Source organism: Aethalodelphis obliquidens, unplaced genomic scaffold (genome assembly GCF_003676395.1).
Source record: "Aethalodelphis obliquidens isolate GAN/ISIS:26980383/991018 unplaced genomic scaffold, ASM367639v1 scaffold19, whole genome shotgun sequence".
Lineage (NCBI taxonomy): Eukaryota > Metazoa > Chordata > Mammalia > Artiodactyla > Delphinidae > Aethalodelphis > Aethalodelphis obliquidens.
This window is the reverse complement of record NW_020837963.1, coordinates 3,609,172-3,625,564: the sequence shown is the minus strand read 5'-3', so window position 1 is coordinate 3,625,564 and position 16,393 is coordinate 3,609,172. Positions and strand designations below refer to the sequence as shown.

Sequence of the window (16,393 nt, the reverse complement as noted above, 5' to 3'; positions counted from 1 at the left end):
TCAGAGATAATGACTGTTAACATTTTCTCTCTTTCCAAACATTTTTTAAATGATTAAAAACACATATACTTACATATATGCACTTGTTTAAAAAAAAAAAAGATGGGAACCTACACTATAGATTGCTTGTATATATAAAGATTGCTTTTATTGTCAGCAATATAAAGACTGCTGACATCACATTACATTCTGAACTCTTCCCAGGATCATAGGGGGTTTTTTTGTTCTTTTGGGGTCGAGTCTTTTTTTTTTTTTTAACATCTTTATTGGCGTATAACTGCTTTACAATGGTGTGTTAGTTTCTGCTTTATAACAAAGTGAATCAGTTATACATATACATATATCCCCATATCTCTTCCCTCTTGCATCTCCCTCCCAATCATAGGGTTTTGACTTAAACAAAAATTATAAGAATACATGATGAGGGGCGGAGTCAAGATGGCGTATTAGGAGGATTTGGAATTCGCGTCTCCTCACAACTAGGGTACCTACCAGGCACCGGAGGGGGACCATGGACACCTAAGGGGACGGGAGGTACCCCCAGCAACCGGGTAGGACGTGGGTCGTGGGGGGGAGTGCAGGGGGAGAAGTGGAGGCGGGACGGGAGTGGCGCCCGAGGGGCGGCTGGGGGAGGGGAAGGGATCCCACGCCCAAAGGGGGAAACTGGGGAACACTGGGAGGGCAGAGGCTCCAAAGGGAGCGTGGCCAGGTTTCCCCTGCCCACTTAGGCCCTCAGGAACCTGCTGAGATCCCAGGCCTGATACTCTGCCCACCTAGGCCCCCTCCAGCCACGCGGGTCCTGAGGGAGTGGGAGGGAGGGAAGGGGGAGCAAAAGTAAAGGCCAGACCTCCGGGACCAGCATCCCTGAGGGGTGGCTGGGGGAGGGGAGGAGTTCCTACACCCAGCGGGACCCACCCACAGTTAGGGGTCCAGTGGCGACGGGAGAGACCCTGAGGGAGATGGTGGGGGAGGGGCATGAAGGAACGGAAGGGAACGGGTCCAGCACTTTCCCTGTCCACTTAGGCACCGGGAAGCCTGTTGGGCTCCCGGGCGATAATCCTCTGCCCTCGGAGCCTCCCTCCTGCTGTGCAGAGCCCGAGCCCCGCCCCTACACCCCCACCCAGGGCCCCACCTCTACACTCGGAGACCCCCTCCAGCGCACTGGGCCTAAACCCCACACACACACCCTCACCCAGGGCCCTACCTTCAAACTCCGGAACTCCACACTCCAGAGGCCCTCCTTTCTACGTGCTGCCTCTCCCCTTCCGAGCAGGTCCTAAGCAGAGGCCCCGCCCCACGCTTGAACGTTGCCCCGCCTAGGCCCCACCCCCAAGGCCCCAACCCCAAGGCCTTTTCTGGCTGCATGGGTCCTGAGCGTAGGCCCCAACCCCATGTTCAAACCTCACCTCCCACCTGCCTAGGTCCCGCCCCACCCTAAACCCCACCCCTGCCTAAATTCCACCCTGCCTAAACTCTGCCCTCATAGCCAAGGCTCTTTATTTTCCTTTTTTCCTCTTTTAGATTGGGGTTCTGTTTTACCTTGTTGATTCATTGTTGTTGATTCTTTTATTTTTTTATTTTTTGCGGTACGCGGGCCTCTCACTGTTGTGGCCTCTGCCGTTGCAGAGCACAGGCTCCGGACGCACAGGCTCAGTGGCCATGCCTCACGGGCCCAGCTGCTCCGTGGCATGTGGGATCTTCCCGGACCGGGGCACGAACCCACGTCCCCTGCATCTGCAGGCGGACCCTCAACCACTGTGCCACCAGGGAAGCCCTCTTTTATATTTTTATTTTTCCTAATAAATCTTTTATTTTCCTAATTTTCTTTTATTCTTTATACTTTGTTATTGTTCTCTCCTTCTGACTTGTCTCCCCCACGCTTTTTATTTTCTTTTTTCTGTTGTGGTTTTATTTTACCTTGTTGTACTTGTTCCAATTATAGTTTTATTTTTCCTAATATATATTTTATGTGTCTAATGTTATTTTGTTTTTTATTCTTTGATATTGTACTGCTCCTTTTTTTCTTTCTTACTCTTTTTTTTCCATGCCGCGAAGCTTGCAGGATCTTGGTTCCCAGGCTGGTGGTTGGACCCAAGCTCCTGTGGTGGGAGCTCTGAGTCCAAACTGCTGGACTAACAGAGAACCTCAGACCCCAGGAAATATGAATCGGAGTGAGGCCTCCCAGAGGTCCTCATCTCAGCACCAAGACCCAGCTCTATCCAACTGAGTGCAAACTCCAGTGCTGGACATCTCAGGCCAAACAACCAGTAAGACAAGAATACAGCACTACCCAACAACAAAAACAAAAAACTGAAATGACAAAAAAATATGTTACAGACAGGGAGCAAGTTAAAAACCTACAAGACCAAATAAATGAAGACGAAATAGGCAAACTACCTGAAGAACAATTCAGAGTAATGATAGTATAGACGATGCAAAATCTCAGAAATGGAATGGAGAAAATACAAGAAACATTTAACAAGGATCTAGAAGAACTAAACAGCAAACAAACAGTGAGGAACAACACAATTACTGAAATTAAAAATATTCTAGGGCTTCCCTGGTGGCACAGTGGTTAAGAATCCGCCTGCCAATGCAGGGGACATGGGTTCGGGCCCTGGTCCGGGAAGATCCCACAAGCTGCGGAGCAACTGAGCCCGTGCACAACAACTACTGAGCCTGCGTTCTAGAGCCCGTGAGCCACAACTACTGAGCCCGTCCCACAACTACTGAGCCTGCATGCCACAACTACTGAACCTGCGCTCTAGAGCCCGTGCTCCACAACAAGAGAAGCCACCGCAATAAGATGCCCACACACTGCAACGAAGAGTAGCCCAGGCTCTCCGCAACTAGAGAAAGCCCACGCATAGCAAGGAACATCCAATGCAGCCAAAAATAAATAAATTAAATAAACAAATTAAAAATAAATACTCTGGAAGGAATCAACAGCAGAATAACTGGGGCAGAAGAATGGATAAGTGAGCTGGAAGATAAAATGGTGGAAATAACTGCAAGGGAGCAGAATAAAGAAAAAAGAATGAAAACAATTGAGGACAGTCTCAGAGACCTCTGAGACAACATTAAAAGCACCAACATTCGAATTATAGGGGTCCCAGAAGAAGAGAAAAAGAAAGGGTCTGAGAAAATATTTTAAGAGATTATAGTCAAAAACTTTCCTAACAAGGGAAAGGAAATAGTCAATCAAGTCCAGGAAGCACAGAGAGTCCCATATAGGATAAACCCAAAAAGAAACACACCGAGACACATATTAACCAAACTATCAAAAATTAAATACAAAGAAAAAACACTCAAAGCAGCAAGGGAAGAGCAACAAAAAACATACAAGGGAATCTCCAGAAGGTTAACAGCTGATGTTTCAGCAGAAACTCTGCAAGCCAGAAGGGAGTGGCAGGACATATTTAAAGTGATGAAAGGGAAAAACCTACAACCAAGATTACTCTACCCAGCAATCTACAGATTCGATGCAATTCCTATCAAACTACCAATGGCATTTTTCACAGAAGTAGAACAAAAAATTTCACAATTTGTATGGAAACACAAAAGACCCCGAATAGCCAAAGCAATCTTGAGAAAGAAAAATGGAACTGGAGGAATCAGGCTCCCTGACTTCAGACTATACTACAAAGCTACAGTAATCAAGACAGTATGGTACTGGCACAAAAACAGAAAGATAGATCAATGGAACAGGATAGAAAGCCCAGAGATAAACCCAGGCACATATGGTCACCTTATCTTTGATAAAGGAGGCAAGAATATACAATGGAGAAAAGACAGTCTCTTCAATAAGTGGTGCTGGGAAAACTGGACAGCTACATGTAAAAGAATGAAATTATAACACTCCCTAACACCATACACAAAAATAAACTCAAAATGGATTAAAGACCTAAATGTATGGCCAGACATTATAAAATTCTTAGAGCAAAACATAGGAGGAACACTCTATGACATAAATCACTGCAAGATTCTTTTTGACCCACCTCCTAGAGAAATGGAAATAAAAACAAAAATAAACAAATGGGACCTAATGAAACATAAAAGCTTTTGCACAGCAAAGGAAACCATAAACAAGATGAAAAGACAACCCTCAGAATGGGAGAAAATATTTGCAAATGAAGCAACTGACAGAGGATTACTCTCCAAAATATACAAGCAGTTCATGCAGCTCAATATCAAAAAAACAAACAACCCAATCCAAAAACGGGCAGAAGACCTAAATAGACACTTCTCCAAAGAAGATATACAGATTGCCAACAAACACATGAAAGGATGCTCAACATCACTAATCATTAGAGAAATGCAACTCAAAACTACAATGAGGTATCATCTCACACCAGTCAGAATGGCCATCATCAAAAAATCTACAAACAATAAATTCTGGAGAGGGTGTGGAGAAAAGGGAACCCTCTTGCACTGTTGATGGGAATGTAAATTGATACATCCACTATGGAGAACACTATGGAGGTTCCTTAAAAAACTAAAAATAGAAGTACTATATGACCCAGCAATCCCACTACTGGGCATATACCCTGAGAAAACCATAATTCAAAAAGAGTCATGTACCACAGCATGCATTGCAGCACTATTTACAATAGCCAGAACATGGAAGCAAGCTAAGTGTCCATTGACAGATGAATGGATAAAGAAGATGTGACACATATATACAGTGGAATATTACTCAGCCATAAAAAGGAACGAAATTGAGTTATTTGTAGTGAGGTAGATGGACCTAGAGTCTGTCATACAGAGTGAAGTAAGTTGGAAAGAGAAAAACAAATACTGTATGGTAACACAAATATATGGAATCTAAAAAAAAAAAAAAGGTTCTGATGAACCTATTGGCAGGACAGGAATAAAGACACAGACGTAGAGAATGGACTTGAGGACACGGGGAGGGGGAAGGGTAAGCTGGGACGAAGTGAAAGAGTAACACTGACATATATACATTACTACATGTAAAATAGATAGCTAGTGGGAAACAGCTGCATAGCACAGGGAGATCAGCTCAGTGCTTTGTGACCACCTAGAGGGTGGGATAAGGAGGGTGGGAGGAAGACTCGAGAGGGAGGGGATATGGGGATATACCTATGCATTTGGCTGATTCACTTTGTTATACAGCAGAAACTAACACAACATTGTAAAGCAATTATACTCCAATAGAGATGTGTAAAAAAAAAGAATAGATGATGGCAGGCCCCATATTTCCTAAATTAACTGATCAGGGGAACAGAAGTGCTTCTGTGTTCCTATTCCACTGTTTGGGTTTGAATGAGGTCTGAACTTAATAGGGTTGGCAGGAGGAACCACTGGAAATTCTTAATCAACAGAGTGACAGGACAAGACTTCAAAAAGAGGCATGAGCAGTAAAGAGAAAGACAGAGTAGGAGAGACAGGGAGGCTGTTAAGAGGGACTTAGGCCAGAGGAGATGCATGTGCAGACCTAGAAGAACCTGTAGCCATGACCCTCCACTGTCTGATCTCACTAACTCTCCCTCATGCATTTGAACTCTGCTCTTTCTGTTTCCCTAGTGGTTCCACTTACGCCCTGCCCCTTCTTTCTCTGTGCCCCTGCTTAGAATGTCCTTGTCCATCCCATCTGTCTATCCATATTCCACACATTTTTCAAGACCAGCTCACATCGCCTTCCCTACAAAGCTTTCCCTGATTGTTTATTCCAATCCACAATAATCTGTCCTCTTTGTGAATTCTCAGTTTTTCGTTAAAGGCAGGTCTACTTTTCTGACACTGATATGTCCTTAAAAATACCTATAGTTTACTTTTCATCTTGATAATCCACTGGTGAGTCCCTTTCCCAGCAGGTCTCAGGAAAATGATCAACTCTAGTATAATTTTCATCGTTCTAGATTCAAGAGGCCATCTTGTGGCGAAAAGGGTAAATGCATGCTTTGCAAATAGGAAACTCTTGAGGCCATAATAGCACCTGCAGGAGAAGGGAAATCTATATGACTTTTGTCTTTTTGTTTTTACAGTTCTCCTTTCTGATACAGTTTCTGAAACACAGAATACATTACAATAAAAATCAAGAATTATCTGTGTAAACGACTCAGTCGCTTTCTAATTATTCTACCCATCTACCTGCTAGTAAGTTCTTTAATGGCTGTTCAAATAACATTTGCCAAACATCTATTAATACAATGCTCACAAGGTTGGGGTCTTGTAAGGTGAGTTCAGGTTTTAAAAGGGTCAATTAATCTATGAAGGTAGCATTTCTCAGAGTGTTCCGTGGAAAACTAGTCCCTAAAGTTGGCCTGAGGAAAAAAAGGGTTCCTTGGCCAAATTGGTTTGCAAAGCCCTGAATACTGTGACTTTAGCACAGATATTCCCATTGCACATTAATAAGTCAGAGGATCTGAGAAGTCCTGAAATGAGAGAACCTGTTTAACCCGGTTTAACCCAATGTTTGCCAAGCTTACTTGACCATAAAGCTCTTTTAAAGTTACATCAATTGGGCTTCCCTGGTGGTGCAGTGGTTAAGAATCTGCCTGCCAATGCAGGAACACGGGTTTGAGCCCTGGTCCGGGAAGATCCCACATGCCGTGGAGCAACTAAGCCCATGCACCACAACTACTGAGCCTGCGCTCTAGAGCCCGTGAGACACAACTACTGAGCCCGTGAGACACAACTACTGAGCCCGTGTGCCACAACTACTGAAGCCCACGCGCCTAGAGCCCGTGCTCTGCAACAAGAGAAGCCACCGCAATGAGAAGCCCACGTACCGCAACGAAGAGTAGCCTACACTCACTGCAACTAGAGAAAGTCCGTGCGCAGCAACAAAGACCCAACGCAGCCAAAAATAAATAAAATAAATAAATTTATAAAAAAATAAAATAAAGTTACATCAATTAACATTCTGCAGAACGATTGTTTCAGTGTTCCACGCACTTAGAAAACACTGCCTTGAGGTAATTTAGCTCAGGGTTTTTTGAATGGAGCTGAGATTTTATCAAAAGATAACGTAAAATGTGCCAAACCCACATTCCCACTGCTTCAAGTCCTTTGCTGAACCAGGTTGGGTATTAAAAGAATAAAATCCAACTCCTACCTCCTCCATAGTAAAAATAGCAAGGACTCATATACGCTTACTTTGTGCCAGGCACTATTCTAACCATGTCACATATTTAATCCTCATAATAATAACATCTGCCTGACACTTAAATACTATCTTCCATTACTCCATTTTCCAAGCAAGGTAACTGAGGAACAAAGAGGATAAGTAACTTGCCCGAGGTCGCTGTTTAGCAAAGAGTAGAGTGGGCATTTGAACCAAGGCAGGTTGGCTCCTGAGTCTGTGTTCTTACCCAGGAAGCCCCCCTTCCACGCCAACCCGCCAGCCCTTGTCTTAGAGCAAACACTCAGCTCCATGCTGCCCTTGGAATTGCTTTCCATGGATGGATGGTGAACAGTGTGCAGCAACTTCAGGAACACTCTCATATTCCAGATGGGGGAAAAAAGGCACAGACAGGACCAAAGGCAGCCTTTCTCTACTCGGGCTCTCACTTCCACCCCCTTGCTGTGTGTGGACACAGAGATTTAGCAGTTGAGCATCACCTGATCGGCCTGCCTGCCAACCATGGGGGGTGGAGAGGGACTCATTTCTCTGGTCTGAGACTGGTGGTGATGTGGAAAGAATGAGCCATTTTCTCAATAAAATTTAAATCCCCAACACCAAAAAGAGAACTGTCTGATAAAACCGTTTCAAAGTAAGTGGACTGAGAAACGTTTTTGTGTTAAAGATGATACAATTCATCATATTTACCCTGAGAAAAGGGCCGTTTCCAAAATTGTGATGTTAAGGTATTATGAAAAAGGCCACATTTTGTAATTGAAGATCTTACATGGTCAGTCCAGGGAAGAAAATAAATCAGATTACTCAATAACAAAGTTTGTTCAGAAGTGCAGTGTTATAATTGGTCACCAAAATGCAGTGCCTCTGAAATTTTGGCAAAAAAATTCAAATCCTTCAATGACTTAGATAATAAAAGAATGCTTAAGTACAGTTGCAGTGATTTCATTTTCTGACTTTAAAAAGCCATCACTTTTTTAAAAACTCATAAAATATGCCCCACACACATTCTGATTTTCCTGAGGTGACCCTCAAACAAAACTAAATCTTCCACACTGGAGCAGAGGAATTGGACCCTGAAGACTCTTGGGGTGAGACAGCCTCAAAAGTGCCCCCACCTAGCGCCAGGAGACTTCTGGTAAGTTCCTAGACTCCTCTGAGCCTCGATTTCTTCAAATGGGGACCCTAATACTACTTCCCTTAAAATTTAACAGAAAAAATTCCTCAAGGTCCCTAGAACGGTCATTCCCCTCAAGAAGGCACTAGATTCATTTAAAACAGCTGTTGCTGGCACAGCTCAAGAAACAAGGATCAACTCCTCACTCTCATCCCAGCTGCCTCCTACCCTCCCGCCCTCATCAGCTTTCCTTCGTACCTCAGCACTAGGGTTGCTAGATTCTCAAATGTGGTTTTTAGTTACGGTAGCTCTCCTAGTGCACTGATAGCTACTATGTTTATCAGAGGAAAAGATGCTCTTTCAAACTTTTGGGAAAATACAGCAGCTGGTTGGTTCCTCCTGCTCTAAGGCAGGGTTTCTCCGTCTTGGCGTGATTGACATTTGGGGCTGTCCTGCGCATATGAAGGATGTTTAGCAGCATCCTGGTCTCCTCCCACTAGATGCCAGTGTGCTGCCCGGGAGGTCTCCAGACATTGCCACATGTCCTCTGAGGGGTTCTCCAGGTTGAGAACCACTGCTCTGACTTGAAAGTTTTGAGCCCGAACCCTGAAACCTGAATATTTTCTTCCTGGCTGAAAACTGAAATGAAAGGAAACTCTAAAGAGTAGCCTTCGGATACTTGGTGGTCTCTCTCCCTCTCGCAACTCCCAGCATATCAGCAGCCTTCATGTAAGTGCTCGCACATGAGGTAGGTGGCCAAACTCAAATGATTCCAAATTTCCTCCCCCTGCCAGCTATAGAATGGGCATCGCACAGGAAAGAGATCTGAGCACAGGTCGTCCAGGGAAATGCAATACTTTTATTCCGAGAGAAGGAAAACTGGGAAGAAAGAATGTTATCTTTATGTACATTAGCCAGCAAGCAGTGGGACCCTGGAAACCGTCTTTGAATGGCCTACACTATCTTCAAACCTGAACGGGAAAGGGAAAGTATCCCAAGAACTGGGTAGCTTTGTTAATGAAGTTTTCAAATGCATAATGTGAAAAATATCTAGGTAAATGAGACAATAAAAGTATGTGTCTTGGGGCTTCCTTGGTGGTGCAGTGGTTGAGAGTCCGCCTGCCGATGCAGGGGACATGGGTTTGTGCCCCGGTCCGGGAAGATCCCACATGCCGTGGAGCGGCTGGGCCCGTGAGCCATGGCCGCTGAGCCTGCGCGTCGGGAGCCTGTGCTCCGCAACGGGAGAGGCCACAACAGTGAGAGGCCCGCGTACAGCAAAAAAAAAAAAAAAAGTATGTGTCTAGGTTGCTGTGGGTGGGCAGGGATAGGTAGCGCACAAGAGATTTTAGGGCAGGGAAGCTATTCTGTATGATACTACAATGGTGGATATGTGACTTTATGCCTTTGTCAAAACTCGTAGAACTGTACAACACAAGAGTAAACCCTGATGTAAACTATGGACTTTAGCTAATAATAATATATCGATATTGACTCAGCAATTACAACAAATGTACCACACCAGTGTAAGATGTTAGTAACAGGGGAGACGGGGCAGGGCGGGGTATTGCTGGTGTATGGGACTGTCTGCACTTTCTGTTTTATTTTTCTGGAAATAGAAAACTGCTCTAAAAAATAAAGTTATTAACTGTTTTTAAAAGTGAGTATTTGGAAAAGCAGAGGTCAGAGAAAGAAAGGAATCATCTCTGTAAATATTTGTAATGTAACATACCCTTCTTGTGTTAGATAATGCAAAATCAAAATAAGAAGATTTTTTCGTCGTGCTTCTGTCCTCATCTCGCACTATGAACAAAAAAGAAATTGTAGGTGAGACGATAATGAAATATAACACTCCTTTTATAGCAATAAACCCTTGATGGTAAATGTAACCTGTCAAAAGCAAGAAGCATAACTTAAAGGCTGGAAGGCAGTTTGACGTCTCTAAGGATATATAAAGTTGTTTTCCATTGTTATTTTCTTCTCAGAGCTGCCTTCTCAATTGTAAACTGAAGGTACAGTGATTTCGATTGGGATTGCACTTGACTAGTTAACTTCTTACTGCCAAGCTAATTGGTATTTTGTTGCTTATCACCGCAGAGAAACAAATATATGCACATTTACTTGGACCAGGTGAAGGAAAGTGATGATAAACTCATGAGCCAGAAATCAAGATGTACCATCACAGGTACTGACTTGCTACTGCAACTTAAATTCACTCGGAGTCCCACCCAGACCCTGCACAAACGTGGAGATGAGTTCCAATAATCCATTCAGGGGGACCCGGCAGCTGAGCACTTAGAATATCCACTGAGTAGCAGAGGCCATAAAGGGGACATTCCTGCATAACAATGTACTTATTCAAACTGGATGAATTTGCACTTTTATTCACAGTATTAATGTGCTACATTATGTTACCTGGTATCTCAAATTCCCCTGAAATATATTCAGAAAATATTTACTTTCACTAATACTTCCCTTACTTGAAAATAACTTACATTTATCTAAGGAGAACACAGGTAAGAACTGGATGAAAGCAAAAAAGGCCCTTGAGTGGCCCAAATTATGTCATAAAATCTAGGCACAAACACACTGATGACATAAAAAATTTTCAGGCATTCATCTAAACTTTCTAAAAATTAATGTAATAAAATTAAAAGTGCATAGTTACTTAAAAATCAAATAGTGCTATATTTTCTTTCATTTTAAGTTGCTTTTTCATTGTGATAAAATACACATAAAATTTACCATCTTAACCATTTTTAAGTGTACAGTTTCGTGGCGTTAAGTATATTCAAATTGCGCAACTATCACTACCATCCATCTTCAGGACTTTTTATCTTCCCCAACTAAAACTCTATATTCTTTAGACAATAACTCCATCCCCGTAACCCCTGCCATCACCATTCTACTTCCTGTCTCAGTGAATTTGCCTATTCCAGGTTCCTCGTATAGGGGGAACTCATTTGTCCTTTTGTGACTGGCTTATTTCACTTACAATAATGTCATCAAGGTTCATCCATGCTGTAGCATGTGTGTGGCTCAGTAATATGGTACTATACATTTGTAAGGAAAAACAGTAATCTCTGTCCCACTCCACTACCCCCTCCCCCCACTCCTGAGAGGCAACAACCTTAATTACTTTAGCTGTTTCTTCTGATATTTGCCTCCATGTTTTTAAACATATCACTGTTTTATAATATATGAATATTAGACATTAAACTATTCACTTCTTGTTAAGGCAGATGAGCAGTAAGCTGCCTTACAGACCTCTCACCCTCTCCTCCCCCTTACAGTTATAGCAGTATGCAGTGATTACATTATTATGACTGTGTAAATAATGTTGCTGAGTCAAAAAGTACTGTGGTTACTTTACCATTTCTGGACAACATTATTTTCCTTGGAATGAAGAATTGCCTCATGTTAAAAATTTGGTTACTTTTCTATATACCTATTGCTAATTTTCAAATCCCCACATACCTCTAAAGGCCCCTCGCATCACTTTCCACACATCAAATACATCAGTCAATGTGTCAGTTACACTCCCCCCAGCCATGGCTTCCCTGAAGCCTCCACCCTCCCTCTCCACTCTAGGTTGCTGACTGTTAGGCCTGCTATGGGTGCTCATCCAGGGATTTCCCTTTGACACTTTCCTGCATTGGATCCCCTAGAAATGGAGTCTTCTTTACTGGTCACTGGTTTGGTTTAGTAAAGCACACATCCGCTAAAGTAAAGGTACACGGAGATAAATGTGGTTGAGAATTTGCATGCCTGCAAGTGTTTTTATTCTATTTAAAAATCTGATAGTTTGAAAGGGCATAACATTCTTATTCCTTTGCAGATAAAGGATCTTTTATTCCCAGGAAGCTTTTAGAATCTTATTTTTAACTCTGGTGCTCTGAAATTATACAACTTCGTTGGTGCCAGCCTTTTTCCATTCACTGTGCTGGCCGTTGACAAGCTGGACATTCTCATGCTTCCGTTCTAAAAGAAAATGCCTTTTATTATTTCTGTGATAAATTACTCCCCTATGTTTTCTCCAGTTTATTTTTAAGAACCTCTATTAATTGAACAGGATATAACCTGGATTGATCTTTTATCTTTTAAGATTTTTTTCTCCTATAGTGTCCCTTTTCTTTGTCTCTTTTTTCTATTTTCTGGGCAACCTCCTTGGCCTTGTCTTTGAACCACTCTCCAGAATTTATTTAGACAATAATATTTTTAACTTCCAAGAGCTTGTTCTTTTTTTTTTTCCAAGAGCTTGTTCTTATTTTCTGATTGTTCCTTTTCACAACATCTTGTTCTTTTTTTTTAAGACATATAGCAGTTTCCCAATATTTATTTGTTTGTTTGTTTGTTTTTGCCACACCATGCGTCACATGGGATCTTGGTTCCCCGAACAGGGATAGAACCTGCGCCCCCTGCATTGGAAGTGCAGAGTCTTAACCACTGGACTGCCAGGGAACTCCCTTGTTGTTTTTTGAATGCACTATTCTCTTACGATTCAATGTCAGTTATGTTCAATATTTGCTGTTTATGTAGGCAGGTAAAACACTATTTTATAAAGATATCCATCCAAAATTATTAAATAAATATTTATTAAAATAAAGTTTTGTTGCTTAAGGTAATAAGTTTTTATTCAGACTGCCAGAAAATAAAGAAAATGAAGCAACCTGTGTTTCAAAGAGCTTGTGAAGGAAGTATAGTAAGTACCACTTTTTCAACGAAAAGGTATTCTGGTTTCTGCCACTCAAAAGGTAGTTATTGTGGTTGAGAGTCCGCCTGCCGATGCAGGGGACACGGGTTTGTGCCCCGGTCCAGGAGGATCCCACATGTCGCGGAGCGGCTGGGCCCGTGAGCCATGGCCGCTGGGCCTGTGCGTACAGAGGCTGTGCTCCACGACGGGAGGGGCCACAACAGTGAGAGGCCCGCGTACCAAAAAAAAAAAAAAAATTCATTAAAAGGTAGTTATTGCTGTTTTAAAAAATCAATTTGCATTTTATTTATCACAGTTTTATACACATTTTGTTGTTGTTTTTGTTAGTTTAATGTTTTGCTTTGAATTCAGGCTAAAATAAATGAAATCAAGTTCTCAGAAGTCTAAGAGAAAAGGAGATTTAAGGAAAATTATAATCCTTGAAGTAATAAAATATATAACACAAAAAATAGACTGGGATAAAATAGACTGGGATAAAATATTTACAAATGACACATCTGATAAAGAACTATTATTAAAAATATACAAAGAGCTCTTAAAACTCCACAATAAGAAAATAAACAACCCAATTAAAAATGGGCAAAAGAGATGAACAGACACCTCACAAAAGGAGATATATGGATGGTAAATAAATATATAAAAAGATGCTCAACATCATATGTCACCAGGGAATGACAAATTAAAACAACAAGAAGATAGCACTGCACACCTCTTAGAATGGTGAAAATCCAAAACACTAACACCACCACATGCCGGTGAGGATGTAGAGCAATGGGAACTCTCATTTATTGCTGGTGGGAATGCAAAACAGTACAGCCACTTTGGAAGACATTTTGGTGGTTTCTTACAAAATTAAGCATACCCTTACCATATGATCCAGCAGTCACACTCCTTGGTATTTACTCCAGAGTTGAAAACTTATGTTTACACACAAACTTGCACACTGAAGCTGCGGATGCAGCTTTATTCATAATTGCCGAAAGCAACCAAAATGCCCTTCAGTAGATGAATGGATAAATAAATGTGGTACATCCACACAATGGAATATTAATCAGTAGTAAAAAAATAATAATAAACTACCAAGCCATGAAAAGACATGTAGGAAACTTAGATGCATATTACGAAGTAAAAAAAGCCAATGTGAAAAGGTTACAATGCAAGAAATTTTCACATATTGAGGTATGGGGAAGTCATTCTGGCATATACGTGATTTGGCTTGAATAGAATAGCCTGTTCTGCAGCCTATCAGACAAATTGTACGCCTGCTTTAACCATTAAGGAAAAGATGCGTTTAAAAATCAAAACGGAGTAACTGGTTCAGGCATCCAAAGTGGAGCCTGGTGGTCATTGTGGATATGGTTTCAGACACGTTCCTGCGTTACTAAGAACTTGAATTTCTGAACTGTACCAGACTCAAGGACACCACCAGCCATTCTCAAAACAAGATCTGCTAGCAGCTGCAACCATTTTGGACCCAACCAATACTTACTTAACAAGCACCCTTACTTCTTGCCAGCCCCAATCATAATTCGTGATAAACAATTCATGTTAACTAGTTGTAACCTTGCAATTTTTGCCTTTACAATCCTCCCCCATTTTGTAGTCCTGCAGAACATAATTCAAATGCTTCTTGAGTCTGTGTCTCCTGGACTATAGTCCTCAATTTGGCTCAAATAAAACTCCTTTTCAGTCCTTTTATAGATTATTTATTGGCTATTTGTGTCAACAGCTTTATACTGTATGTTTCCAACTATATGACATTCTGGAAAAGGCAAAACTATGATGACAGTAAAAAGATATTGGTGGCCAGTTTGGGGGAGAGGGAGGGAGGCAGAGCACAGAGAATTTCAGGGCAGTGAAATTATTCTATATGATACTATCATGGTGCCTACATGTCATTAAAGATTTGTCAAAATCCATAAAATGTGCACCAGAAGTGAACTCTAATGTAAACTACGGACTCTGAGTGACAATGACGTGTCAAAGTAGGTTCATCTGACACAGGAGGTTGATACTGGGGAAGCTGGTGCATGTGTGGGGCAGCTTTCCACTCAATTTTTTTTTTTTGCGGTACACGGGCCTCTCACTGTTGTGGCCTCTCCCGCTGAGGAGCACAGGCTCTGGACGCGCAGGCTCAGTGGCCATGGCTCACGGGCCCAGCCGCTCCGCGGCATGTGGGATCTTCCCAGACCGCGGCATGAACCCATGTCCCCTGCATTTGCAGGTGGACTCTCAACCACTGCGCCACCAGGGAAGCCCTTTCCACTCAATTTTGCTGTGAAACCAAAACTAATCTAAAAAAATGTCTATTTTTTAAACTATTAACTGATTTTTAAACAAATATATCAGACTTAATATATTTAAATGGAGTCACCCTTCAATGTAGTTACCTCAGCAGGTCATGCTTTTATTCCATTGCTCAAAATATTTCTGAAACTCCTCTTTTAAAATTGTCTTCAAGGTAGATTAATGACCACAGTCTTCCCCAGCCCACATTTACAAAAATAATATGTAGCCCTGTAGAAAACTGGGACAATGCATAAAGGCACAAGAAAAAAATTAGATGTTTTGGTCACATTCTTTCCATCTTCTGACAAAATAGGCTTCTCATGTGTTTTGATAACCTGTGCTTTTTCTTCTTAAAAGTATCAATACTTTGTAAATATTTTTCCCAGTTATTAGAAGTTTTTCTAAAACATGACTTTTAATGACTGCAGAGAATGCACCATAACTTAATCACCCCTCAGCTGCTGGAGAGTCCTCTCATTTGAAGTAGTGCCTCACTAAATTTAAGAACGCACTTTATTAGCAGTTTTGACTCTTTCTAAAATCCAAATTTGCCCTCAAGGACGGATCTGATAACATCTGGAGAGCTTTAAAACTGTATGACAGGTCATTCTTAAAAATTGACCTTTGGTACATTTCTACCTCTGTCCTTGAAGAAACCCCTTTTGTCCCAGTGAGTTAAAAAACCGGAAAGCAACTTACCAAGACGAGTTAAAGACTCAAGAAGGCAATTACAGTAATCTTCTTTGCTATGTTTTTATTATTATGAAATATATAATTCATATAGAAGAATGTACAAAACATCCATTCATTTTTAATAATAATAACAAGCATCACCCTGGTTAAGCCCCAGAGCACCTTCAGTGTCTTAGAAACTCCCTCGTGCTGTTCCTTTAGGACGTTTCCCCTCTTCCCACCAGAGGTAACTTCCATCCTGACTTTTATGCTCATCACTCCCTTTTTCTTTATGGTTTTTACCAACTATACATCCGTAAAAAAAACAGTGTTTAGTTTTTACATTTTTGAATGTTATATGAATGGAATACACATGTATTTCTTGTGACTACTTTTGTTTCACAGTATGTAATTTCCCCCAAAAAAATCCATATCAGGGCTTCCCTAGTGGCGCAGTGGTTGAGAGTCTGTCTGCCGATGCAGGGGACACGGGTTCGTGCCC

The 16,393-nt window shown here is 41.7% G+C and overlaps 1 protein-coding gene and 1 pseudogene across 6 annotated transcripts in view; one reads left to right on the top strand and one right to left on the bottom strand.

The window, feature by feature from the left end:
* The window catches only part of KATNAL2 (katanin catalytic subunit A1 like 2), an 88,319-nt gene that overhangs the window by 41,217 nt on the left and 30,709 nt on the right, over nucleotides 1-16,393 (bottom strand). For 5 of the 6 annotated variants that reach the window (XM_027118438.1, XM_027118435.1, XM_027118436.1 and 2 more), the window contains exon 2: nucleotides 9,949-10,019. The exons of the other annotated variant lie outside the window; for it this stretch is intronic. In XM_027118438.1, the coding sequence (XP_026974239.1) occupies nucleotides 9,949-10,019 (71 nt within the window). The remainder of the gene's footprint in view (nucleotides 1-9,948; nucleotides 10,020-16,393) is intronic. 6 annotated transcript variants of the gene reach the window in all.
* LOC113626877 (elongin-A pseudogene) overlaps nucleotides 14,017-16,393 on the top strand; it is a 20,339-nt pseudogene continuing 17,962 nt past the window's right edge.